The sequence below is a fragment of the Spea bombifrons genome, chromosome 4 (genome assembly GCF_027358695.1).
Source record: "Spea bombifrons isolate aSpeBom1 chromosome 4, aSpeBom1.2.pri, whole genome shotgun sequence".
Lineage (NCBI taxonomy): Eukaryota > Metazoa > Chordata > Amphibia > Anura > Pelobatidae > Spea > Spea bombifrons.
Window position 1 is genome coordinate 103605511 of NC_071090.1, and position 27652 is coordinate 103633162.

Sequence of the window (27652 nt, forward strand, 5' to 3'; positions counted from 1 at the left end):
CCTTAGGGGTGTACGGCCGCACAGGGCTTAAATTAAAACATCTGGGGTTTTTGTTTTTTTTTACTTTATTTAACATCTTCCATGTTAAATAAAGTTTTTTTAACTTTATTTAACATGGAGGATGTTAAATAAAGTTAACAAAAACAACAACAAAAAAACTATGTTTTAATTTAAGCCCTGTGCGGCCGCACACCCCTAAGGCCGGCCCTGGTGGGGGCTGCTCGGCCCCCTAGAGTGTCAGACCCTGTCGCTGTTGCTGCTTACTCCGGCAACAAGGTAAGTAGGGGGAGGGAGGGGGGTGCAGTGAGAAGGGGCAGAGGGGGGAGAGGGGTTAGATAGAAAGGGGGAGAGGGGATAGATAGAAAGGGGGAGAGGGGATAGATAGTGAGAGGGAGTACATATTGAGAAGTGGGGAAGGGGGTGCATAGTGAGAAGGGGCAGATAAGAAGGGGAGGGTTAGATGGGGAGAGGGGGTAGTGTAAATGCGTACGAGAAAATGAATAAATGTGTGGATGAATTGTTTGAATGCGTATGAGAATTAATGAATTAATTGTGTGGATGGATTGCTTGAATGATTTGTGAGACTGCATTAATGTGTATGTGTTAATGATTTGTGTTAATGATTTTTGTGAATGAGTGAGTAAGTGTTTGTGTCTATCATGAATGTTTCAGTGATTTGGGGAAATGCAAAGACGGCACATGGGCTTTAACAATAAATAAATAAAATAAATAAATAAAAATGGGCAGCTCAGTCTTAAATGGCCGGGCCTATTTTTGTCCCAGTCCGCGCCTGTGCTATAGTGACTCACCTTCTGTTGTCCATAAAGCCATACCTGGGAACTCAGGGTTCTGGCTTCAATTTCAGGATGAAGGGGCTGATTCTCAGGGTCAATGTGAAAATGACTCCTTATTCTACACTGATGTGATCATGTTGAAGATTCCCAATTGGTGCTTTTGCTACCTGTATGATGTGGTTGACATACCTGCATGACTGTAGGTGATTCAATTATGTAAATATTTCATAATGACAAGTCAAGATTTTGACGAGTATCAGTATTAGAACCATTTGGTCAACCACTACATAGAATTCTTATGACGGACTATTAAAGGGTTATAAGATATAAGATCTCCTAATCCTCCAAATATACAGTTGTGGCCAAAAGTTTTGAGAATGACGCAAATATTAATTTTCATAAAGTCTGCTGCCTTAGTTTAGACGATGGACATTTGCATATACTCCAGAATGTTATGAAGAGTGATCAGATGAATTGTAATCAATTGCAAAGTCCCTCTTTGCTATTAAAATGAGCTTAATCCCCCCAAAAAAACATTTCCACTGCATTTCAGCCTTGCCCCCAAAGGACCAGCTGACATCATGTCAGTGATTCTCTCGTTAACACAGGTTAGAGTGTTGACTTGGACAAAGCTGGAGATCACTCTGTTATGCTGATTGAGTTAGAAAAACAGACTGGAAGCTTTAAAAGGAGGGTGGTACTTGAAATTATCATTCTTCCTCTGTTAACTATGGTTACCATCATTGCTTTGTACAAAAAGGGCTTGTACAAGAAAAAAGTGACAAGGGTACCAGTGAAGACAATATGGTGAATTATTATATGAACGTGACTTTCAGTGAATAATCCTCTACCAACAAAATATAAAGTAAAAACAACAATACCCCTGTTTCACAGCTGCTACCCTAGAACAGCATTCTCCAGATGTGGAAGTGTCTTACAATAAGGGCTTCACAGGCCAGGACCATTTATCGGATCATCAAGAACTTCAAGGAGAGAACTTCAATTGTAGTGAAGAATGTGTCAGGGACCCAAGAAAGTCCAGCAAGCGCCAGGACCGTCTCCTAAAGTTGATTTAGCTGTGGGTTGGGGCCACCAGTGCAGAGTTTGCTCAGGAATGGGAGCAGGCAGGTGTGAGTGCATCTGCATGCACAGTGAGGCAAAGCCTTTTGGAGGATGGCCTGGTGTCAAGAAGGGCAGCAAAGAAGCCACTTCTCTCCAGGAAAAACACCAGGAACAGACTGATATTCTGCAAAAGGTACAGGGATTGGACTGCTGAGGACTGGGGTAAAGTCATTTTCTCTAATGAATCCCCTTTCCGATTGTTTGAGGCATCCAGAAAAAAGCTTATACGGAGAAGACAAGGTGAGCGCTACCATTAGTCCTGTGTCATGCCAACAGTAAAGCATCCTGAGACTATTCATGTGTGGGGTTGCTTCTCAGGCAAGGGAGTCAGCTCACTCACAATTTTGCCTATGAACACAGCCATGAATAAATAATAGTACTAACATCCTTTAAAAAGAAACTTCTCCCAACCATCCAAGAACAGTTTGGTGACGAACAATCCCTTTTCCAGCATGATGGAGCACCGTGCCATAAGGAAAAAGTGATAACTAATTGGCTTGGGAAACAAAACATTGAAATTTTGGGTCCATGGGCCAGGAACTCATCAGACCTTAATCCCATTGAGAATTTGTGGTCAATTCTCAAGAGGTGGGTGGACAAACAACACAATCAACATACCGCATCTATTTTATCTATTTGGTTCAAAGTGTTTTGAAAAAACATGCATGTACTGCACATTCCGGGTAATGGCTCCTTTTAGTCTGCCCTGGAGGAAATAGAATAGCTGACTTAGAAGTTCTCTCTTGTTTTTATTTTGTTTATTTGCTTTGTTCACAAAAGAAGAAATAACCTTTTAATATTCTCTTATGAGATTTTGCAACATGCTACTTACACACACGCATTACCACATTTGTTACCATATTTGCTTGAATATAAGACAAGGTTTTTTTTCAGAGCAAATGCTCTGCAAAATACCATTCGTCTTATATTCAAATAGAGGTCTGACTACAAGACTAAGATCCAGCTCCCCCGCAGTGCTGCAGGGGTCCTGGATCCTCCTCTCCGGCAGCCGGTGAATGTCTACATGATGCACACAGACAACCCCCGCTGCTACTCATAATTTCCGCTGGGGCTACTACGATGGAGCATAGAAGCCCCAGTGGAAGTTACAGGTAGCGAAGGTTGTCTACGCACATCGCGCAGACGTTCACCGGTTGCCCCCAGTAGACACCAGGGAGTCTGGAGCATGGGGGACAAGTCTGGGGATGAATTGGTAAGTCGGGGGGCAGAGTGGCATAGAGCATATAAGGCATATCTGGGGGGCAGAGTGGTAAATAGGAGGGTATAAGGCATATCTGGGGCAGAGTGGCATATAGGGGGTATACGGCATATCTGGGGGGCAGAGTGGCATATAGGAGGGATAAGGCATATCTGGGGGGGCAGAGTGGCATATCTGGAGGCAGAGTGGCAAATAAAAGGAAATAAAAACAAGAAATGCATTTTTCTCAATCATAGTTTTAATAAAAAAAATAGTTTACATGTGAATTAATATTTACTAGTAGAACTTTTTTCCTATAGGGTAGTCTAATATTCAGGCTTTTACTTTTTTCCTAAATTAATCTTCAAATTTTCGGGGGGGTCGTCTTATAATCGAGCTAATACTGTATTACCTTCAGATTGCTGGTTAACTACGACAATCCTCCTTTTGGTTACATTGCTTTTACAATGGTTCTTGCTTTTGGGCAAAATGTACATTTCTGTCAATTTCTCTTTTTCTGTTTTGCCCCATCTTTGTTATCTTAATCAAGCCTTGAAGACAAACATAGTCCTAATTTTAGACCGATACACTTCCTTAATGTTTTTTTTATTTGACTTCCAAGAACCATTTTTACTAACAATTTACTAGATAATAGAAACACTGATGTATTTAGGCCTGTGCTAGCTTGGTGGCACTATGTACAGCGAACTAAGCTCCTCCAGCAACCATCTATGTAAGCTCCCCTGCACTGAATGGATGTAGAATATGATGCTATATGTATCTTCACAAACCTGCTATTCTTCCTGAGTTGGGACAGTCATGATTTTAGAGTACTGTTCTGCTAGTTGCTTTCCTATCCAACATTTTGCTTACCATATGGCATTCAAAATATTTACTTAAAAAAAGCTGTGCAGCAGATGATGTTACCCAAGAATGCCTTCACAAAACATCACAGAGCTAAATAGCTGATGAAACCACATTAGACATTTTACCAATATTTAATATATTTGATTAACATTTAGGGGGTAATTTAAAACAAGAAATCATTTGAATTTTTACAAAGTATTTAGAAAATTTAACTGAATGTGCAAAGTAAATATAAATCTTAGAGAAAAAAAATTTAGCAGAGGATGGTTTCGATCCATCGACCTCTGGGTTATGGGCCCAGCACGCTTCCGCTGCGCCACTCTGCTCGTTATGAGCTTTGCAGGCATTCTATACCTAAGGCATAAAGAGGTGGCTGACAAGAATTTCACTGTAACAACCCCTTGTCAGGAATTGGTCAGCTTCTCCCGCGCTGTGTAGCAAAATAAACGACTGACTGCACATCTAAAAAGCTTTCAGGACAATTTAAACAGACTTTAGGTGAGGCCGTGTGATCTTGGAACTAATTAAAGAAATCGGCTTTAAAAAATTATTTGAAGTTGCTAAATGGCGTTAGAAAGAAAAGTGTTTCTGCCCGGTTTCGAACCGGGGACCTTTCGCGTGTGAGGCGAACGTGATAACCACTACACTACAGAAACCAGATGCGAGGAAGCTTGTTGTATTCGATCCCATGTCTTAATGTGTAATTTGGCTGCATAGTGAGATATGCTATATATATATATATATATATATATATTTACATCCAAAATACAATTATATATATATATATATATATATATATATATATATATATTGGCGGGAAAAAAAGAAAATACTAATAAACTAGTAAGTGAGAATACATTTAGTGAGAATACGTTTAGTTTCTCATCTTCATCTGACCCCTCCATATATTGTAGAAGGCATCATTTGTGGCTAAAACGTTCAATTCATTTTGGTTTAGCTAACAATTTAGAGATGCTTGGAGAAACTTGCTACACTTTCAAAGTTCTGCCAGTTTTTGTGGTCTGGATTCATTTTTCTGTTCTTGATTCTTGATTTGGTATAGGGATATGTGACATGAAGAGGTACATGAATGTTGCTGTTAAATAAAATAGCATTGTAAGCAGGACTGGCTCAGCAGTTCACGTTGCCCCCTACTTAGTCTTACTTTTGCCTAGATTTTGGGGGGTTGTCTTATAATCGAGCAAATATGGTATTACGTTACAAAAAGGGTAGTGGATGCATGGAATAGCCTTCCAGCAGAAGTGGTAGATAGACATTTAAACAAGCATTGGATAAGGCTAAGCTAGGTATAGAATAAGGCCAGATATTGAGGAAAGTATTCAGAGGTCGGGCAGAGTGAATGGGCCGAATGGTTCTTATCTGCCGTCACTTTGTATGTTTCTATTTGACAGTATCTGAAATCTGAATGAAAGCTCCTATTGCTATTGTTTGAACAGTTATCAAGCACCACGGTCTCTGTGGCGCAATCGGTTAGCGCGTTCGGCTGTTAACCGAAAGGTTGGTGGTTCAAGCCCACCCAGGGACGCGATGATTATTTTAGTTTTTTAATTAATTTTAAAACATTAATTAATGTCACTCATTCCCACTCATGAACACACACTTCCAAAATGTTGGTAAACTTGCAAACACTGACATTTATAAAATATGACCAAAGTGTGAATTAAAAAAAATGCATAAATGGTTAGCGTGCTCGGCAGTTAACTGAAAGGTTGGTGGATTAAGCCCACCCAGGGTCGTGATGGCTATTTTCGTTTTTTAATTAATGGTAAAACATTAAATAATGTCAATTAATTTGAATACTGAGAATATTCATTCCTACTCATGAACACACACTTCCAAATTTTTGGTAAACTTGAAAACACTGACATTTATAAAATATGACCAAAGTGTGAATTAAAAAAATGCATATATGGTTAGCGTGCTCGGCAGTTAGCTGAAAGGTTGGTGGATTAAGCCCACCCAGGGTCGTGATGGCTATTTTCGTTTTTTAATTAATGGTAAAACATTAAATAATGTCAATTAATTTGAATACTGCGAATATTCATTTCTACTCATGAACACACACTTCCAAATTTTTGGTAAACTTGCAAACATTGACGTTTACAAAATATGACCAAGGCGTCAATAAATAAATGCATAATACAATGATTCCGAATCAAAACTGAACGCCCAACGTGGGGCTCGAACCCACGACCCTGAGATTAAGAGTCTCATGCTCTACCGACTGAGCTAGCCGGGCGGCTTGTGGGCGTGCTCCATGCTGATCGTAATGTAATGTGTTTGATAGTCATTTACACAGTTTAATGCATTGGTAAAAACATCTGTTTTCAATGAAGTACCCTCTTTGGATATTCACTAAAGGACTGTTAAAGGAGTAAAACAGACAACTTTGGGTAGTATGATAGTAGAAATATTTTTAGCCTTGGAAATTTAGCCTATCTGAGTCAAAACGTTCATATTATGATATTTTTTTTTACAAATTGTAATTTATGTATTTAAAGTCTTGTTAAAAATGAAATCACAATCCATCTCAACTGTGGTAGAAAAAAAAAGAAAATGAAGCGCCCGAACAGGGACTTGAACCCTGGACCCTCAGATTAAAAGTCTGATGCTCTACCGACTGAGCTATCCGGGCTCACAAGTGCAGTTCGGCTCATAATCGGGAAAGTGTCATATCCAGGAAAGTGTCACAAATGTAAGTAGTAGTCAAAGGTTCAAGTGTACAAACCGACTAGTCAAATACAACCCAGATAGCGAGACATTCCTTACTGGAAAGATGTAAAGCATTAGGGTTTTCATATAACCATTATTTAATATAATAATAACAATACATGACTTGCAGACATAGAGGAATATAAAACAGCCTTATATTCCCCCCATGCTTGCTATCTCTTGCAGCCTTTCATGTTTGATATTGACCTCCAAGTCTGCCATCCTTTTTTCCCAGTTATGTATTTCCCCTCTGTCTGTTTCTGCTATATTATATACTCCATTTACTTTCTTTTTTTTAATAATCCTTTTAATAAACTTAAATTACATGCACAAGACGTATAACATAAATATATGTTGAAACAGAGATATGCCATTAAATGCAAACAAGTCTGTCATACAAAACAACAAAAATATCTCAATCCATTTTAAAGACATATCAAATAAATACATTACAAACACAAATACCAAAACAAATTGATAATTGGTATAGACATACATTTGTATAGACATAGACCCGTCAGGAGACATAAGGGACCCCCAAAAAGAAGAAAAAACAGATCACTTCAGCTTTGGCAAGGGTTAGTCATTATTACATCACAGAAGTTAGAATTTCCAGACCTTTAGATTATTTCAATATGTCAGAAGTAGTTGATGACTCAATATCTTCTGGGGAACAATAATAAAATGTAGAAGCATAAAAAAAAAAATTAGCAGAGGATGGTTTCGATCCATCGACCTCTGGGTTATGGGCCCAGCACGCTTCCGCTGCGCCACTCTGCTGATATAGTGCTCTGGCTTATTTAGTTTGCTAAAGTGCACTAAAAACTGAGCCTTCCCTATATGCAATATGAAGTCTGAGGTTTGTAACTTTAGTAATTGAACAGTATCAGCAGAATGGTGAGAAGAAGAGCATGAACCTAATTTTTTATTGACAAGTGAGAATCGGTTTAATGTAGAAGAGGAAGAAAAGCTCAGTGTATGGGAGGGTTCAGGGTCAGAGGGAGGGGAAGGGCAGAAAGGTGACTTTGCAGATATTTCACATCTGATAATTTAAATTTTATGGCTGAATATGGTCACACATACCTCCCAACATTTGAAAATATGAAAGAGGGACACTTTTTTAAAAAAAATCTCGCAGAACTCACCAATACAAGCAATCGCACTTTAAAATGTCGTGCTTGCATTGCCACTTAAAACACGCTTGATTTTTGTCTGCACAGTCATGACGTCATATTCCGGCGCTCAGCATGAAACGCCGCGACAGAGACAGATGCCTCGCGTAGGAGAGTGAGGGGCACCAAGCAGTTGCTGAAAACTTCATGTGTCTCCTCTGCGTTTAAAAAACAAAAAACGATGTTTAAGTCCCAGGCAGCTGCCCCTGCTGCCTTAGGGGTGTGCGACCTGTGTGGGCGCCTGTGCGGCCACACAGGTCGCACACCCCTAAGGCCAGCCCTGTACATGGACACTGCCCTTACACACACACATACATGTACACTGCCCTTATACACACATACATGTGTGAACCCCCCCATCTCCTGCTGCTACTCCTGCTTTACACTTGGTATGATCACATATTTCATCTGAACCCCCCCCATCTCCTGCTGTTACCCCTGCTTTACACTTGGTATGTCTGTATCCTGCATGTCTCCATACCCTGCTGCTATCAAAGGGTTTAATTTGGTGCTCTCTAGTCTAGCTTAATTGCATTTGTTAGCCAAGGTGTGAAACATCTGCCTCCTGTATGCAATCACCTTATCTGACCACTTGTGAGGCAGCCCTATTTATTCCTAGGCCTCACTTTGAAATGTAGCTGCTGTGGCCCCTCCCCAAGTGGCCTTCTCATAAATGGATAGTTAAGAGTTACACTGGAGGGAAACGACATACCAAGTACCACTGAAGAAAGCAGGTTACCCACAGCTACCCCAGTACCTCAACACTAAACCTTTAGACGTGAAACCTGCCTATGTTTGCTCTGCTACTTCTGTCCCACACATATTCTTGCCCAGGGCCGGCCTTTGGGGTGTGCGACCTGTGCGACCGCACAGGGCGCCACACTCCAGGGGGCGCCGCCGCGGGGTCCGCCGCCGCCGCAGCGCGGTCCGACGCCACTGCCGCCGCGGGATCCGCCGCAGCGCGGTCCGACGCCCCTGCCGCCGCGGGGTCCGCTGCCGCCAGTATGGGGGCACCCGGCACCCCTCCAGAGACGGACAGTAATGTCCGCCGCTGGAGGAGCAGGCTCGCAAGGGAGCAGTATCGGAGGTCTTTAACAGACCTCCGATACCGCTCCCTTGTGATCCCCGCGGCAACAGCTGCTGTGCGCCGGGGTTTGCTGTCAGATCCCGGCGCACAGCACTGAAGCCGCGCCCACCGGTCTCCGTGCCCTCTGACCCGGAAGAAGAGAAGACAGAAGAACTAAGAAGAAGAGCGAAGAGGAGGCAAAGAAACTGAAAGAGGAAAGGTAGGAAAGCATAGAGTGACAGTGAGAGTGGATTGGTGTATATGTGTGGATTAGTATATATGTGTGGTTTGGTATATATGTGTGGTTTGGTATATATGTGTGGTTTGGTATATGTGTGGATTAGTATATATGTGTGGTTTGGTATATATGTGTGGTTTGGTATATGTGTGGATTAGTATATATGTGTGGTTTGGTGTATATGTGTGGATTGGTGTATGTGTGGATTGGTGTATATGTGTGGTTTGGTGTATATGTGTGGATTGGTGTATATGTGTGGATTGGTGTATACGTGTGTGGATTGGTATGCATGTGGATTGGTATGCGTGTGGATTGGTGTATATGTGTGGATTGGTGTATATGTGTGGATTGGTGTATATGTGTGGATTGGTATGTGTGTGTGGATTGGTGTATATATGTGGATTGGTGTATATGTGTGGAGTGGATTGGTGTATATGTGTGGAGTGGATTGGTGTATATGTGTGGATTGGTGTATATGTGTGGATTGGTGTATATGTGTGGATTGGTGTATATGTGTGGATTGGTGTATATGTGTGGATTGGTGTATATGTGTGGATTGGTATGTGTGTGTGGATTGGTGTATATATGTGGATTGGTGTATATGTGTGGAGTGGATTGGTGTATATGTGTGGATTGGTGTATATGTGTGGATTGGTGTATATGTGTGGATTGGTGTATATGTGTGGATTGGTGTATGTGTGGAGTGGATTGGTGTATATGTGTGGATTGGTATATATGTGTGGATTGGTGTATATGTGTGGATTGGTGTATATGTGTGGATTGGTGTATATGTGTGGATTGGTGTATACGTGTGTGGATTGGTATGCATGTGGATTGGTATGCGTGTGGATTGGTGTATATGTGTGGATTGGTGTATATGTGTGGATTGGTGTATATGTGTGGATTGGTGTATATGTGTGGATTGGTATGTGTGTGTGGATTGGTGTATATATGTGGATTGGTGTATATGTGTGGAGTGGATTGTAATGTCCGCCGCTGGAGGAGCAGGCTCGCAAGGGAGCAGTATCGGAGGTCTTTAACAGACCTCCGATACCGCTCCCTTGTGATCCCCGCGGCAACAGCTGCTGTGCGCCGGGGTTTGCTGTCAGATCCCGGCGCACAGCACTGAAGCCGCGCCCACCGGTCTCCGTGCCCTCTGACCCGGAAGAAGAGAAGACAGAAGAACTAAGAAGAAGAGCGAAGAGGAGGCAAAGAAACTGAAAGAGGAAAGGTAGGAAAGCATAGAGTGACAGTGAGAGTGGATTGGTGTATATGTGTGGATTAGTATATATGTGTGGTTTGGTATATATGTGTGGTTTGGTATATATGTGTGGTTTGGTATATGTGTGGATTAGTATATATGTGTGGTTTGGTATATATGTGTGGTTTGGTATATGTGTGGATTAGTATATATGTGTGGTTTGGTGTATATGTGTGGATTGGTGTATGTGTGGATTGGTGTATATGTGTGGTTTGGTGTATATGTGTGGATTGGTGTATATGTGTGGATTGGTGTATACGTGTGTGGATTGGTATGCATGTGGATTGGTATGCGTGTGGATTGGTGTATATGTGTGGATTGGTGTATATGTGTGGATTGGTGTATATGTGTGGATTGGTGTATATGTGTGGATTGGTATGTGTGTGTGGATTGGTGTATATATGTGGATTGGTGTATATGTGTGGAGTGGATTGGTGTATATGTGTGGAGTGGATTGGTGTATATGTGTGGATTGGTGTATATGTGTGGATTGGTGTATATGTGTGGATTGGTGTATATGTGTGGATTGGTGTATATGTGTGGATTGGTGTATATGTGTGGATTGGTATGTGTGTGTGGATTGGTGTATATATGTGGATTGGTGTATATGTGTGGAGTGGATTGGTGTATATGTGTGGATTGGTGTATATGTGTGGATTGGTGTATATGTGTGGATTGGTGTATGTGTGGAGTGGATTGGTGTATATGTGTGGATTGGTATATATGTGTGGATTGGTGTATATGTGTGGATTGGTGTATATGTGTGGATTGGTATATATGTGTGGATTGGTGTATATGTGTGGATTGGTGTATACGTGTGTGGATTGGTATGCATGTGGATTGGTATGCGTGTGGATTGGTGTATATGTGTGGATTGGTGTATATGTGTGGATTGGTGTATATGTGTGGATTGGTGTATATGTGTGGATTGGTATGTGTGTGTGGATTGGTGTATATATGTGGATTGGTGTATATGTGTGGAGTGGATTGGTGTATATGTGTGGATTGGTGTATATGTGTGGATTGGTGTATGTGTGGAGTGGATTGGTGTATATGTGTGGATTGGTGTATGTGTGTGGATTGGTGTATGTGTGTGGATTGGTGTATGTGTGTGGATTGGTATATATGTGTGGATTGGTGTATATGTGTGGATTGGTGTATGTGTGTGGATTGGTAAGGGTGTGAGAGTGATGGGTGTTATGCTGTACCATTTCCAATGTATTTTTCATTATATAATTATGCTCTAAAGTACATCATAACTCCCATCACTCTATACTGTTCCATACAGTGGCAGAGCTGGGAGGCAGAGGCCTTGCACCCCCACCTCAGGACTTCTGAAAGGTAAGTGAACTTCAAAGAGGGAGAGGGTAGATAGTTAGGAGGGGGTAGGTAGGGAGAATGGAGTGAGACGGGGTACATAGGGCAATCATACTCCTATCATGCCAAGTAGTCTACGAGTACATCCTGGAATCTGCGGGCATGATAAGAATGTGATTGCTGTTAATCATATATATATATATATATATATATATATATATATAAATATAAATATTGTTATTTAATTGTTTTGTTATGTGTGTGGGGGGGTCATATTCGGTTTCGGCCAGGTAAATGCTGCACTTTTGGTTTCAGTCCAGAATTCGTTTCGGTGCATCCCTACTACTAAGCCAGACAATGAAGTGGTAGGCCTACACCACATCAATGTTTGGCGTAGTATATAGTGATTGGGGTTTTGTTACAAGTTTTGATTCCTTTCTTTTTTTGGGATGGGGGGGGCGCCAGACGAGTAGTCCGCACAGGGCGCCAGAACACCTAAGGCCGGCTCTGTTCTTGCCTATTCCTATCACAGTCAACCACTAAACTCAACCAACATGCGCAACAATCTTATCCCTATTATCTCCAACCATAAACTCCCTCCCATCTTTAACTGTGCCCTATGGAATGCCCGCTCAGTATGCAACAAACTCGTCTGTATACATGAACTTTTTCTCTTCCATGCTTTTAACCTCCTAGCACTAACTGAAACCTAGATCCCCTCCCATGATACTACCTCCTCCGCTGCACTCTCCTTTGGAGGATTACACTTCAGCCACACTCCTAGGCCTGATGGCAGAAAGGGTGGTGGTGTAGGCATCCTACATGTTACTCTCCGTGACTCTGTCATGGTGCCGGCATTTCATGTTGAGAGCCGGAATCTGACATCATATTCCGGCGCTCAACATGAAATGCCAGCACCGCGTCAGAGCGGGAAGACGGATGCTTCCCGCTCCCAACGCAGGACTCCAGCAACAAGGTAAGTGAGGATAATGAGAAGTAGGGAGAGGGAGTAGATAGTTAGGGGCGGGGGTAGTGAGAAGGGGCAGAGGGGGGCATAGTAAGAAGGGGGGATAGTGAGAAGGGGCAGAGGGGGGATAGTGAGAAGGGGCAGAGGGAGGGGTAGTGAGAAGGGGCACCAGAGGAGTAGTCCGCACAGGGCGCCAGAACACTTAAGGCCGGCTCTGGTCCTACCTCACAGTTGTTTGAACACTTTTCTGCCTGGCTCCCTTTCTTCCTCTCTCCTAATATCCCCTGTCTTGTTATGGGTGACTTTAACATTCCTTTAGATATATCTAACAACTCTGCTAGCTCCAAACTCCTCTCCATGACATCCTCTTCTGGTCTTTCTCAAAGCAAAAAGTCACTTCTCCATTCTAATACTATTGGATCTCTCTGCTGCTTTTGATACTGTTGATCACCACCTTCTTCTTGACTCACTTGCTTCTACAGGCATTCGAGATACAGCTCTCTCCTGGATCTCCCCATATCTGGCTAACCGTTCCTTCACTGTCAGCTTCTCTGGCAAGACATCATCACCCCTTCCACTCTTGGCTGGCGTTCCCCAAGGTTCAGTCCTTGCCCCTATGCTGTTCTCTCTTTATACTTTATCTCTTGGCAAATTAATCAACTCATTTGGCCTCCAGTATCATCTATATGCAGATGACACCCAAATCTACCTGTCTTCTCCTGATCTCTCTCCATCTCTCATGTCCCGTATTACTAACTGCTTGTCTGCTATTTCTTCATCGATGTCACAATGCTACCTCCTTCCATCTCCACTCCACTACCTGAATTCTCTATCACCATTAACAACACGACTATCTCTCCTACTAACCAGGCCTGATGCCTCGGGGTCATCCTCGACTCTAACCTCTCCTTCATCCCTCACATTCAGTCCCTCGCCAAAACATCTCTTGCATCTGCCCATTCCTCACTCAAGAATCCACAAAAACTCTGGTTCATTCACTTATCATTTCCTGTCTTTACTATTGCAACACTCTTCTGGTTGGTATTTCACTGTCTCGACTCTCTCCTCTACAGTCTGTCCTAAATTCTGCTGCTAGGCATATCTTCCTTGCACGCCGCTCCTCTTCTGCATTCCCACTCTGTGAAACCCTCCACTGGCTCCCAATTACCTTTAGAATTAAATTTAAAATCCTGGTACTAACATATAAAGCCCTCCATAACACTGCTCCTCCATACATTTCTGCCCTCATAAGCAAATACTCTCCTACTTGATCCCTACATTCTTCCCATGGGCTAAGGCTCTCCTCCTCACTTATCACCTCTTTCCCGTCTACAAGATTTCACTCCAGCTGCCCCATATCTCTGGAATCTACTTCCATCAAACCTTCAGCTTTCACCCTCCCTCCCAACATTCAAGACTCACTTTTTACGAGAAGCATACCATTTTAGCTGCTGGAACTTCCTTGTCATTGATACAACCACCACACTACCTCGCGCCTTTCTCTGTGCCTTATGTTTGTCACCCCATTCCCTTAAGATTGTAAGCTTGCGAGCAGGGCTCTCTCCACCTAATGTATTGGTTTGTCAATTCTTGTCTTGTCATACCATTTGAATATATGTATTGTATTAAGCTCTGCGTAAATTGTTGGCGCTATATAAATAAAAGATAATAATAATAATAAAAGGCGGAGGAGGAGGAGCTGTAGCGGGGAAAATGACAGTGACGGAGGAAAGGCAGGAAAACATTCAGCGAGAGTGAGAGTGGATTAGTAAGTGTGTATCATGATAGGTTTGTGATTGCTGTTAACATAAATATATATATATATATATATATATATGTATATATATATATATGTATTAATATTGTTATTGAATTTTTTTGTCCAATTTTGGTGTGTTACTTACTTTTAATAAAAGTGGGGGTTTTGGTCATTTTCGTTTTTGATTTTGGTTTCGGCCAAGTGAATGCTGAAGTTTGGGTTTTGGTTTCAGTCCAGAATTTTCAGTTCGGTGCATCCCTAGTAAGCCATACACTGAAGATAACAGTTATGCTGTACCACCATCAAGGTTTGCACCAGTATATAACGATAGCAGCTATGCAGTTTTAAAGTATGTATGTATGTATGTATACATTATGAAAGAAAACACAAGACTTTTATTTTTAAATTCATAATTATTACAACAAGATCACTTATTGATGACCGTTAAGGTAAATGATTTTGGATCGGCCTCACAGATTAATGTCAGTGGCTTAAACTTGTCACAAGTGATTACAATCATGAGACTCTAGTAATTATTGTCCTCTATTTATTTGTTATGAACAGGTCCTATGCTACTCACCTATCAGACATGCCTCTAAACACTGATAGGAATGTGGTCCTTGCACAAGCAGATGTAAAAAAAAACCAAAGTAAAATAAATGACATTTCCTACATTTGGATGAAAAGGTGCAACACATGTATGTGATAGGTTGAAACTGATGGGCATATGTACTTTATCACTATATGGGAGGAAGGTTTTACAAAGTTCAGCAGCACTCAAAGGATTAAATGTACGCACTGATTTGCCTTATCCTACTCAGCTAGCTGCAATAATATAATAATAATAAAAAAAAAAAAATTAGCAGAGGATGGTTTCGATCCATCGACCTCTGGGTTATGGGCCCAGCACGCTTCCGCTGCGCCACTCTGCTGTTATAGCAAACGACCTGTGTGAGTGCAGGAAGTGTTATCTTTATGACATATGGCGTCTGAGGTTCGGTAGCACTGTAAGTCGTGTTACAGTTTAATTTATTTCCTTACATACTACGATTTAAGAAATTGAAAAATATGCTAGGCATGCTAGTTATACGCTGGAGTATAACATATGCTAGTTATACGCTGGAGTATAACATAAAATTACTATTCTCTACGGTATTCATATAAATGAACAGCTCTGCAATCCACTGATACGGGGGAGGCGGGAACCAGTCACTGGGAGGCGGAACTAGTAATTTTCTACTCGGAAATATGACGCGTTGAATCGAAATTGATGAGAAGTTATAGATATTCTGTGAATGCCACACGATTAACCGGAACGTCTCTGTGGCGCAATCGGTTAGCGCGTTCGGCTGTTAACCGAAAGGTTGGTGGTTCAAGCCCACCCAGGGACGGACGTGTTTTGTTTATTGGTTGTTGTAATGATCCCTAAACGGTAAAAACTGAGCTTATACTTCGAGAATTATCAAGGAAATAATTTAGGCTTCATATTAAATGAATAAATAATTTATAATATAAATGTAAAGAAATATAAAGGCTAAATTATTTCCTTGATAATTCTTGAAATATAAACTTAGTTATTATATGTATATATGTATTTAGAAAATACATTGCACTGTTTTGGCACTACTGACTAGGACATACTGTAAAGCGTAAATTACTTTCCCATTATATATGTTCTTTTAAATGTAATACAGTCTTTGTATTAGAGTAGAGATAGTGTCTACAAGGTACTATTGTGGGTTGTCAAAGCATCGTCTGCTATTTGACGTTTTCAATAGCATGTATTTTTTGAACATCATAGAAATGAAAAAAGAAATTCCCTGACCGGGAATCGAACCCGGGCCGCGGCGGTGAGAGCGCCGAATCCTAACCACTAGACCACCAGGGAAGGTTACTACAGTTTCCACTGATTCGTTTTTTCATACATACATATATACATTACTTAACCCCTTCGCGACGGAATACATGCCGGATATGTCATCAGAAAATGCCACTCGAGGACCAATGACATACCTGGTACTTCTTTGCATTGAGGGGGCAAAGGGGCAATTTATGCATCACTCCCTGGGATAGACATAGGCATGCTACAGGAGTAGCGTTAAGGAGTTAAGACCCTGTAGGGATATGGTAGCTCGCAGGGGCAGGCTGTGTCAAGTAATTAGCTGCATGTATGTTAGGGTCTGTCTGGGTATGTACGTGTGTGGTTGTTTTAGCTCGAATATCTGAGGATGTTTATGTGGGTGTCTGAGTGTGTAAGTTAATCTGTATGCATTTGTGTTAGGGTTGATTGTGTTTGTTAGTGCTGAGTGTCTGGGTGGGTGTTGGTGGGACTGCCCCTCCTGAGGTCAGGCTCTGGATCCACCCTTGCTTCTCTGCTACAAAAAAGAGATACGGGAATACCAATAGCTACAAGAAAGCCTCCCAGGTCTCTGATCACTCATACGGAGCGATCATTGTGACTTCAAGGACAAATCACCTGGTTTCTTCCCCTCCCCTTTTGCCAATTGCTCCATGACAGCGTTCATGTTGAGTTAACCCAGAGTTAACCCCTTTAATGCATAGGGGAAATCTGATCATTAGGACTTCATGCCCCCATCCCATCAGTGACAGCTAAGAGAGGGGTTGTAACGGGAAGCAGGGTGACCGCTCTATTCCTGGCCTCTGTTGCTGTCTTCCCCTTATTTATACCCTGGCACAGGTTGGGTAGCTGGTCTGGTCCTGGAGTAAAAATGCTTCTCTGGGAAAAATCTCCATACCACCAAGCACCTGTGTACACCAGAGTACACCAGAAGCAGGCCACACACACAAAGGGCTTTTTTCAGACAAAGGTGCTAAAAGTACGTTAACATAGATCAACATTCTAATTGGCTTCCTAAACAGGCATTAATGAGAAGGGAAAGATTTGAAGCAATTATAACACCCAATCACAAACTAGGGAACCTATTACAAGGATTTAACAGGATTTACACAAAAACGAACAAATAGTGTAAATGGATATGCTAGTAAAGTAACCAGGGGGGATTATGCAGAGTGACCACTGGCCCTTTAAACTGTAATAAGACACACTGCAGGTATGTACACAGGTAGGTTGATAAACCCTAAAGGGCATCTGACCATCTAATGCTTTGCTACATGGGTCATTCAAGGGGGAAAAAAAACACACACATTATGGAAGAAAACACAAGAATTTTATTTTTAAATATATAATTATTACAACAAGATCACTTATTGATGACCGTTAAGGTAAATGATTTTGGTTCGGCCTCACAGATTAATGTCAGTGGCTTAAACTTGTCACAAGTGATTACTATCTTGAGACTCTAGTAACTATTGTCCTCTATTTATTTGTTATGAACAGGTCCTATGCTACTCAGCTACCAGACATGCCTCTAAACACTGATTGGAATGTGGTCCTTGCACAAGCAGATGGCTTAAAAGACAAAGTAAAATAAATGACATTTCCTACATTTGGATGAAAAGGTGCAACACATGTGATAGGTTGAAACGGATGGGCATATGTACTTTATTACTATATGACAGGCTGCTACTATGAGGCAGTGTGGTACTGGTAATGCCAAAATGGAAAGAAAATAATAGTAGGTAATAATTTAATGAGATTGAGAAAAAAAAACATACAATACATTACAGGTATACATTAAGAGACAATCCCAAATGTATTGTTTATATTTCTCATTTCAGATATATTGTGAATATCGGTGTCTGGATGACGTCACCTCATTGTTTCATTTCACAAACAGCATAGCATTGGTTGTAGCTGCATTGCACATTATTCCACTCTCCATAGACCGATAGCTGGGCACATTCTTCTTTTTTACCAAGATCATTTCGTTTACTTGTGTTCCAGGACCTGCAGATAGCAGAACAAAAATCACACCACAGCTTATTGATGGAAATGGGAATCTATACTTGTTTTCATTGTTCTAGTAAATAAACTGGTATTATTCAAAAACAAGAATTTAGTGCATACCCAGTGAGTACTATTCAAAATTCACCCAAGGCGTAAATATTGGGGATTCCGTCACACGATAAGACCATTAATTACTTAGCCCGCTGCTACTTCAAAGTACCCCAAGCAGTGGGACTCTAGGAACAATATATGGGGGGGGGGGCTTAAGATACCACAGTCAAATACCTTTTATATTGGATTAACATAATACTTAAAAGACAAGCTTTCAAACGTTTTCCTTTGTTCCTCAGATATTTCTTCAGACCTGAGAAAGAGGAAAACGCTCAAAAGGTTTTCTTTATAGTTTACAAATAAGTACAGAGACAGGCCCTCATGCTGCTTGGTTGTTGTGAACAGAACTGTAGCTGGCCTTTTGCCCACGAGGCAAGATTGGAATATTGTGCCCCCTCAACTTTTTTTTTTTTTACAAAGGTTATTTTTTTGACACTGCCCTTTCATATTCCTGCCCATAAAAGAGGGGCACTGTATATAATTAGTAAGCGGGTCATTGGAATAGATGAAGCCTACCACAACAGGATTAAGGTTTGACAGGGTCCTGCTTGGTGTGATCATGGTTAGTTGGTGTGTTATAAAGGAACTAGCATATGAGACCATCATCAAAATGTCTTGTCTTTTCTTTCTCTATTTCCAACCCCTCCCTCTCTCCACCTTGAGTCTCCTTTTAGACCGCAATGTAAGCAATCCGCTAATCAACCGAGATTAGAGTTCCAACTAGTGAATTACTAGACTGAAACTGAAAGGATACTGTAAGAGATTAAGTATACATGGCTCTCACATACATTCAGTGTGCAGTAACAGGATCACAAAATATGTAATGAAACAGACCTGAAGGGATCTCATTGTGTTTTTTAGTTTAAAAAATAAGAAAAAAAACCTACTTATATGATGTATTATAGTCTGTTCCGTCTACCCAAGACCATCCACCTTCATCTTCTTTGTAACTCAGACCGATCCAATAACATTGGCCAAAGGTTATTAACGAGATAAATCTCTGGATTTAGAAAGAGAATGGGAGAAGTATATAGCTGCATATATTCAATTACTTAGCTCCACCAGTTCCCAAGTACAACATACTCTCCAAACAAACACTCAGCAATTCAGATGAAGGTGGAAAAGGAGGTGTTTATTGCAAAACAGGTGGCAACGCATCATGGCATGACAAGGACTCCTGGTGAGTTGAAATGCTAACTCCACTGCAATAAACACCTCCTACTCCATGTGGAGTGCTGGGCTTCTGTTTGGCGACTATATACCTGCATACTTTACATAAAGATTGCTATAAGAGGTACTTGTCATGAAAACAAAACATTCTCATTGCATTTCGATGTACAATGCCTTGCAAAAGTATTCACCCCTTTTTTTTCTATTTTGTTGCATAATAACCTGGAATTATCATTTGATTTACTAGGCCATTCCAAGACATTTAAATATTTTCCCCTTAAACCACTCGAGTGTTTTTATTCTGTAGGAAAAAGTTATTTCCTTCATTTCACCAATTTGGACTATTTTGTATATTCCCATTATATAAAATCCAAATAAAAATCCATTTAGTTCCAGGTTGTAAAGCAACAAAATAGGAAATATGCCAATGGGGGGGGGGTACTTTTGCAAGGCACTGTAGCTTAACGTTCATGCAAAAATCATAATAGTATTATTTTCATCTAAGCATGGAGTATAAAAATGTTGTGGGTGAAAAAGATGGGAGAAAACATACACAAGGGCGATTACTCAACTGTGTAAACATATTTGCTACAAAATGTTGGGAGAAGAGGTCATAGTCTAGATTACACAGTCAGAAGCTTAGATACAATGTAAAGAATATTTAGTTAAAAAAAAGGGCAGTTCGTAAGTGGAACAGCCTTCCAGCAGAAGTGGTAGATGTTATAAGAACTTAAGAATGTATGGCAAGCAAAAGGTTATCTTAAATAAAAGACTAGACTAAGGACCAAATAAGGTGTGAGGTATTAACAGCGGTTAAAAATGAGTGTGCCATTAATTACAAATAGTACACACAGTCATGCAATATATGTATAATTATTTCTTGGGTTTTCATGGCACAAATGACATCAAATACACATAGAGGCTAATAATATCATGAAGCTATAAGAACCACATGCTTGCGGTTCTTTTATAGATCATCCCGTTGTATTAGCTTATGCAGTGTGTCCATTTTTCCTTTTCCATGTCCAGCATGTCAGAAGTCAGAAACCCCCTTACACTTAATCTTTTCCCTTCTACACACACGTCACAGGCCCCATTTGGCTCCAACATCAAAATTAATATTTTTATTTTTTAGCTGGGATTTAGTGCTTCGATGTGTAGTGAAAAAAGCGATAATCCGGTGTCAGGCGTTCCACAATGGTAAGCGATCCCCTACTTTTTATTTTCTGGGGCTATATTCCCTGCCCTCCTCAGCCAAAAGGCCTGCAGAAGGACCAGATCTTCTTCGTCCTTCGCCACTGGAAAGACATCTGACACTTACTATGCTTTTACTCCGGCTTGTTGCACCAAACTAGCTGGGAGAGACACAATCGCCTATGATTAAGTGCCGTTTGGAATGAAATTCGTAAGGCGTATTCTTTTGTTCCCCTTTATCACACCCTTGGCGTTACGATATGATTTGTTTGTAAGAATACAGGCTACATCCACTCCAACTATCCAGACTTCGCTGCTTTATTGTTGGATCTCCCTCGGGAACCCTATAATTTACTCATAAACTAACATCAAGAGAGCAGAATTATCAGATTAGAAGAACCCGTAGTGTGCACATGTGGACGGGAGGCGATAACACAAAGGAAAGGGAGTGGTGATATCAGCGTAGTCTGTAATACACACAAAGTGTGAATGAGCCCTTTGTTCTTTTTTAGTTAAATACGCCTCAGACGCAGACCATGTTAAATCCAACTCATGGCAACGGCCTCATGGGAGTGACTGATAACTGGGTTGTGCTAAAGATAATATAGTATATTCCAAAGTCTGCTCCTTCACAGAAACATAAGAAGCTGAGTATAAGAACCAATCGGGCCATCTAGTGTGCCCATTTTTCCTGATGTAGAGATATAAACTGGTCCTCTGTCTTATCTTAGATTCCCGCTAGTTTAATGCCTATGCCATGCATATCTAAATTCTCTTGCTGTATGGGCCTCTGCTGCTTCTAATGGGAACCTCTGACTGTCTACTTTTAGATTATGGTCTCTTGTTCTAACATTTCTCTTTTGAAATAAAGTCCCCTTCCCGTACTTTGTCAAATCCCTTTCATTACATTTATTTTCTTAAGTTGAGAGAGACAATGAAGTACGCTACCCATGCATGTCGTGTAATGGATGTGATTCCAGCTCTCATTCTCTAGGCTCTACACAGAAGAGCGTCACGAAGTGAAACGTACTGGAACCCGTGGAAAACTGACTCCAATGAGTACCTTATGTGATTTGGGGCCACAATTAAGGATTTTAATACCAAACTACATGAAATAACGTACCTGCTCCATATCATCGTTAATCACAGCTAGATCACTTCCCTTGGTGACACACAGAAACCTGGACTTCCTCCAGTTCCATTTAGTAACGCTGAAGTAATAGCAGTTGCCATTAAGTCGTAACCATTCACTGTCACAGGATGGACCTAAGAAAAGACAGTGTCAGCCCAAGATAGATTTAAGAGCGAAAAAAAAAACTTTGGTTAAATTAAGGCAAGGATATTTAAATTAGCTGATTTTTCATAATCCGCCATGCTTCAGAATTTAATGGGTTTATGTTGATAATATGACGCGTCAAACCTGGTAGAATATTTGTCAGAGGAAGGGCTTAGGTGACCCTGGATATGGTGAGATGAGGTTTAAATATTTATCAATATAAGAAGCATGGTCCAGTTTACCTTATTTTAGGTGAAATTCATGCCTATTTAACTTGATTGTTGAAATTTAATCTAGATTGTAAACTTGCGAGCAAGGGCCCTCTTTACCTAATCTATTGGTTTGCCTTAGTCTGTAAATTCTAGTTTTGTCAGTGTGGTGTTTTGGCAGGAGTCCTGATGAAAGTCAAATAAAGACTGAAACGTTGACCTGCAAAAGAGGAATCTGTATTTATTGGAAAAAGACCTAGAGTGCTGGTAACTATCTATAGACTGTGTGTGTATATATATATATATAACCATATATATATATTAAAACCACCTATAGCTTGTTTTTGTCATTTGTTTTGTGTAATTGTTTTGGAGGTTTGTCTAAAAGTCCCTTTTCCCATTATAAAAGCTGCCTGAACTAATCATCAATTTAACAATGGGGGAGGAATAATCCTCATATCCCAAGATCAGGAAGTTAAAATGTCTGTTCTCTTGGCATATGTGCAGCAGGGATTTACACGTCATACATTTCCTGAAATTTCATCTGCATTTACACCGGTTTATTTAGCGTCTACTATTGTAAAATCTAAAACTTTAGAAAAATGACAGAGTAGCAGTAAAAGAAGTGTTGGCTACGATACTGGAGAAGACTCTGTGAAGGAATCTTACCCAGCTTTTTCTCTCCTGGTCTGCTGGACTGAAGAGATATGAATCTGGGCAAACATGACATCTGGATTGTCCAACTTGGAAGGACCTACAGTATGTACCAGTGACCACTCCTATTGTGTCCTTATCCTCTTACTTGTGGGTCTTTTTAGGTTGGATCAGCTCCATGGTAAGCAATACCGCCAAGTTAGGATTACATAAAGCTTGCCAAAGTTGGGCTAAAGTCATGTGTGGCCATATTGGGTGACAGGATCCCTAAAATGTATTATGTAGATATGTTTAAATTGTATGAGCTGGTTGTGGACCGATTCCATGCCAGGTAGAAAAAGTGACGCAAAATACTTTTCGTGCTATAACTCAGCCTGGTTTTGCTTTTATGTGGATCAATGAGCCCAAGATGGAGTTGGTCATGGCTCAGTTCATACCAAGAAACCATCTGGTCATCTCTATCAACTACAACCTGACTGCTTAATGTACTATTATTTTGTTCGGTTTTTCATTTTACTGATCGCTTTGTTGTATTGTTTTGTCAAATGATACTTTATATTACAATACCATACCAGATTTTTTTAAGGATGTTTCAAAGTTGCTCATTTTTTCAGTAAGATCAGTCACTGCAAGAGAACACATTGAAAATGACATAGTGGTTAATTGTCTGTTTTATATAAAGATGTCACATGTATTTGATGGAAAACCATTCTTTCTATGCAAACCATGCAGTAAGGTATAAGATACTGGCTTGCCTGCTGGGGTACATGGCCAACCACATATGCAGTGGAACACTTGAGGTCCCCCAAGCTATGATAACTTAAAAAAATAAATAAAAATAATAATAATAAAAAAAATATATATATATATATATTTATATATATATATATATATATATATATATTTATATATATATATATATCCATGATGACACAGCAGAAGACAGAATGTGGCCAATTGGCCAGTATTAAAAATCACATTCCTGCTTTTAAGGATTCTTTCACAGACCAAGCAGCCATATGAGATATGGCAGATGAGCTTTGTGAACTACAAGTATGAAGACCTACAACCAGAAGGATGTTAAGGGTAATGAGCTATGATAGCCTGTGATATATTGCATGGCTTGCTTTAAACTAGGCATCTATGAATAGCTTAACCTGTCCAGAAAAATACATAGGTTACCTAGGTAAAGTGTAAGCTGTTTGAAAGAGTTGTCATTTAAATCTGTAGCAAAATTCTAAAACAAATTGTCCCAGCCTTGGGGTCCACCAAATTAAAAAGGTGGACCTCTCAATAGGTTAAATATCTTGTCCTCCCAGGCAAGGTCGTGAAAAAAAGTTTAGGCATTAGTAAAGGAATGTGGTCCTTTTGTTTTTCTGGAATTCATGCAAAGTGGTCTCCACAAACATGGGGAATAGAGACTCCCTGTAAGATAGCTGGTCTAATTTAATACATATAAAATGGATTTTAATCTTTAAACACCATTACACAAATATAGGGCTTTGGGAAATGTGGCAGATCTGCTTTAAGAGGATATTACTAGCAAAATAAGCCCTGATTTAATTTAGTGCTATTACAGGGTAGGTCTTCTTCTGGTGTAGGATTTTTATTATCCGGTACTAATCTTGCCTATATTAATGAGGGGCATGTCCTGTGGAGCATTTCTTCTTCCATCTGCAAGATGGAATGGGGGTAATTTAATACATAAAGGTGCTATGGGTGTCAAGTACAAGTAAGATATTTCGGATTCCCATTCTAAATACTATGGACCCCTAAAGCTATAAATGGATGGGGAATGATCACTTTCCTCTGGCACCCACTTAAATTCAAACAGTCCTGGGTCACCCTCCTATTTCAGTACGTAATCTCACCATTATTCTTCATGTTGTTCAGCTCATTCATGCTGGCTATTTCAGAAGCTCCCGATCTGGATGCTTAATAGGGAAAAACATAAAGCCGACAATATCAGGCCACAGCATATTAGTAACTTCAGTAACTTTGGTTAAATTAAGGCAAGGATATTTAAATTAGCTGATTTTTCATAATCTGCCATGCTTCAGAATTTAATGGGTTTATGTTGATAATATGACGCGTCAAACCTGGTAGAATATTTGTCAGAGGAAGGGCTTAGGTGACCCTGGATATGGTGAGATGAGGTTTAAATATTTATCAATATAAGAAGCATGGTCCAGTTTACCTTATTTTAGGTGAAATTTATGCCTATTTAACTTGATTGTTGAGATTTAATCTAGATTGTAAACTTGCGAGCCAGGCCCTCTTTACCTAATCTATTGGTTTGCCTTAGTCTGTAAATTCTAGTTTTGTCAGTGTGGTGTTTGGGCAGGAGTCCTGATGAAAGTCAAATAAAGACTGAAACGTTGACCTGCAAAAGAGGAATCTGTATTTATTGGAAAAAAGACCTAGAGTGCTGGTAACTATATATATATATATATATATATATATATATATATCTTATTGCTAAAACAATTTATTAAAACCACCTATAGCTTGTTTTTGTCATTTGTTTTGTGTAATTGTTTTGGAGGTTTGCCTAAAAGTGGCTGAACAAGCATTTTCATTCGCTAAAGTTATTTCCCTTTTCCCATTATAAAAGCTGCCTGAACTAATCATCAATTTAACAATGGGGGAGGAATAATCCTCATATCCCAAGATCAGGAAGTTAAAATGTCTGTTCTCTTGGCATATGTGCAGCAGGGATTTACACGTCATACATTTCCTGAAATTCAAATACATGTGACGTGCATTTACACCGGTTTATTTAGTGTCTACTATTGTAAAATCTAAAACTTTAGAAAAATGACAGAGTAGTTGGCTACGATACTGGAGAAGACTCTATGAAGGAATCTTACCCAGCTTTTTCTCTCCTGGTCTGCTGGACTAAAGAGATATGAATCTGGGCAAACATGACATCTGGATTGTCCAACTTGGAAGGACCTACAGTATGTCCCAGTGACCACTCCTATTGTGTCCTTATCCTCTTACTTGTGGGTCTTTTTAGGTTGGATCAGCTCCATGGTAAGCAATACCGCCAAGTTAGGATTACATAAAGCTTGCCAAAGTTGGGCTAAAGTCATGTGTATCCATGTTGGGTGACAGACTCCCTAAAATGTATTATGTAGATATGTTTAAATTGTATTAGCAGGTTGTGGACCGATTCCATGCCAGGTAGAAAAAGTGACGCAAAATACTTTTCGTGCTATAGCTCAGCCTGGTTTTGCTTTTATGTGGATCAATGAGCCCAAGATGGAGTTGGTCATGGCTCAGTTCATACCAAGAAACCATCTGGTCATCTCTATCAACTACAACCTGACTGCTTAATGTACTATTATTTTGTTCAGTTTTTCATTTTACTGTACGCTTTGTTGTATTGTTTTGTCAAATGATACTTTATATTACAATACCATACCAGATTTTTTTAAGGCTGTTTCAAAGTTGCTCATTTTTTCAGTAAGATCAGTCACTGCAAGAGAACACATTGAAAATGACATAGTGGTTAATTGTCTGTTTTATATAAAGATGTCACATGTATTTGATGGAAAACCATTCTTTCTATGCAAACCATGCAGTAAGGTATAAGATACTGGCTTGCTTGCTGGGGTACATGGCCAACCACATATGCAGTGGAACACTTGAGGTCCCCCAAGCTATGATAACTTAAAAAAATAAATAAAAATAATAATAATAAAAATATATATATATATATATATATATTTATATATATATATATATATATATATATATATATATATATATATATTTATATATATATCCATGATGACACAGCAGAAGACAGAATGTGGCCAATTGGCCAGTATTAAAAATCACATTCCTGCTTTTAAGGATTCTTTCACAGACCAAGCAGCCATATGAGATATGGCAGATGAGCTTTGTGAACTACAAGTATGAAGACCTACAACCAGAAGGATGTTAAGGGTAATGAGCTATGATAGCCTGTGATATATTGCATGGCTTGCTTTAAACTAGGCATCTATGAATAGCTTAACCTGTCCAGAAAAATACATAGGTTACCTAGGTAAAGTGTAAGCTGTTTGAAAGAGTTGTCATTTAAATCTGTAGCAAAATTCTAAAACAAATTGTCCCAGCCTTGGGGTCCACCAAATTAAAAAGGTGGACCTCTCAATAGGTTAAATATCTTGTCCTCCCAGGCAAGGTCGTGAAAAAAAGTTTAGGCATTAGTAAAGGAATGTGGTCCTTTTGTTTTTCTGGAATTCATGCAAAGTGGTCTCCACAAACATGGGGAATAGAGACTCCCTGTAAGATAGCTGGTCTAATTTAATACATATAAAATGGATTTTAATCTTTAAACACCATTACACAAATATAGGGCTTTGGGAAATGTGGCAGATCTGCTTTAAGAGGATAGTACTAGCAAAATAAACCCTGATTTAATTTAGTGCTATTACAGGGTAGGTCTTCTTCTGGTGTAGGATTTTTATTATCCGGTACTAATCTTGCCTATATTAATGAGGGGCATGTCCTGTGGAGCATTTCTTCTTCCATCTGCAAGATGGAATGGGGGTAATTTAATACATAAAGGTGCTATGGGTGTCAAGTACAAGTAAGATATTTCGGATTCCCATTCTAAATACTATGGACCCCTAAAGCTATAAATGGATGGGGAATGATCACTTTCC

General features: G+C 40.0%; 1 protein-coding gene and 6 non-coding genes across 7 annotated transcripts; 2 read left to right on the forward strand and 5 right to left on the reverse strand.

Moving 5' to 3' along the window:
* Positions 1-4564: 4564 nt before the first annotated feature.
* Positions 4565-4637, reverse strand: TRNAV-CAC (transfer RNA valine (anticodon CAC)). Its single transcript has one exon. It is a non-coding gene; the product is annotated as a tRNA-Val (tRNA).
* Positions 4638-5453: 816 nt separating this feature from the next.
* On the forward strand, positions 5454-5527 carry TRNAN-GUU (transfer RNA asparagine (anticodon GUU)). The gene has a single exon. It is a non-coding gene; the product is annotated as a tRNA-Asn (tRNA).
* Positions 5528-6168: 641 nt separating this feature from the next.
* On the reverse strand, positions 6169-6241 carry TRNAK-CUU (transfer RNA lysine (anticodon CUU)). Its single transcript has one exon. It is a non-coding gene; the product is annotated as a tRNA-Lys (tRNA).
* A 323-nt stretch (positions 6242-6564) lies between these two features.
* Positions 6565-6637, reverse strand: TRNAK-UUU (transfer RNA lysine (anticodon UUU)). The gene has a single exon. It is a non-coding gene; the product is annotated as a tRNA-Lys (tRNA).
* Positions 6638-15811: 9174 nt separating this feature from the next.
* On the forward strand, positions 15812-15885 carry TRNAN-GUU (transfer RNA asparagine (anticodon GUU)). Its single transcript has one exon. It is a non-coding gene; the product is annotated as a tRNA-Asn (tRNA).
* Positions 15886-16310: 425 nt separating this feature from the next.
* On the reverse strand, positions 16311-16382 carry TRNAE-CUC (transfer RNA glutamic acid (anticodon CUC)). Its single transcript has one exon. It is a non-coding gene; the product is annotated as a tRNA-Glu (tRNA).
* Positions 16383-17794: 1412 nt separating this feature from the next.
* On the reverse strand, positions 17795-24878 carry LOC128491543 (hepatic lectin-like). The gene is made up of 4 exons (XM_053463861.1): positions 24848-24878; positions 21961-22103; positions 19361-19473; positions 17795-18362 (listed from the first exon to the last, which is right to left on the reverse strand). Exons 1-4 carry the CDS (start codon positions 24876-24878, stop codon positions 18230-18232), a joined length of 420 nt encoding a protein of 139 aa, XP_053319836.1. The 3' UTR covers positions 17795-18229.
* Positions 24879-27652: the final 2774 nt, after the last annotated feature.

What these genes read in the sequence shown, in the direction of transcription:
- LOC128491543 (XM_053463861.1), bottom strand. Translation starts at nt 24,878, where the DNA reads ATGAATGAGCTGAACAACATGAAGAATAATG. An exon ending in GAACAACATGAAGAATAATG is followed by an intron (nt 22,104 to 24,847) that starts GTGAGATTACGT and finishes GTCTTTTCTTAG; the next exon opens with GTCCATCCTGTGACAGTGAA. An exon ending in TTAACGATGATATGGAGCAG is followed by an intron (nt 19,474 to 21,960) that starts GTACGTTATTTC and finishes TTCTAAATCCAG; the next exon opens with AGATTTATCTCGTTAATAAC.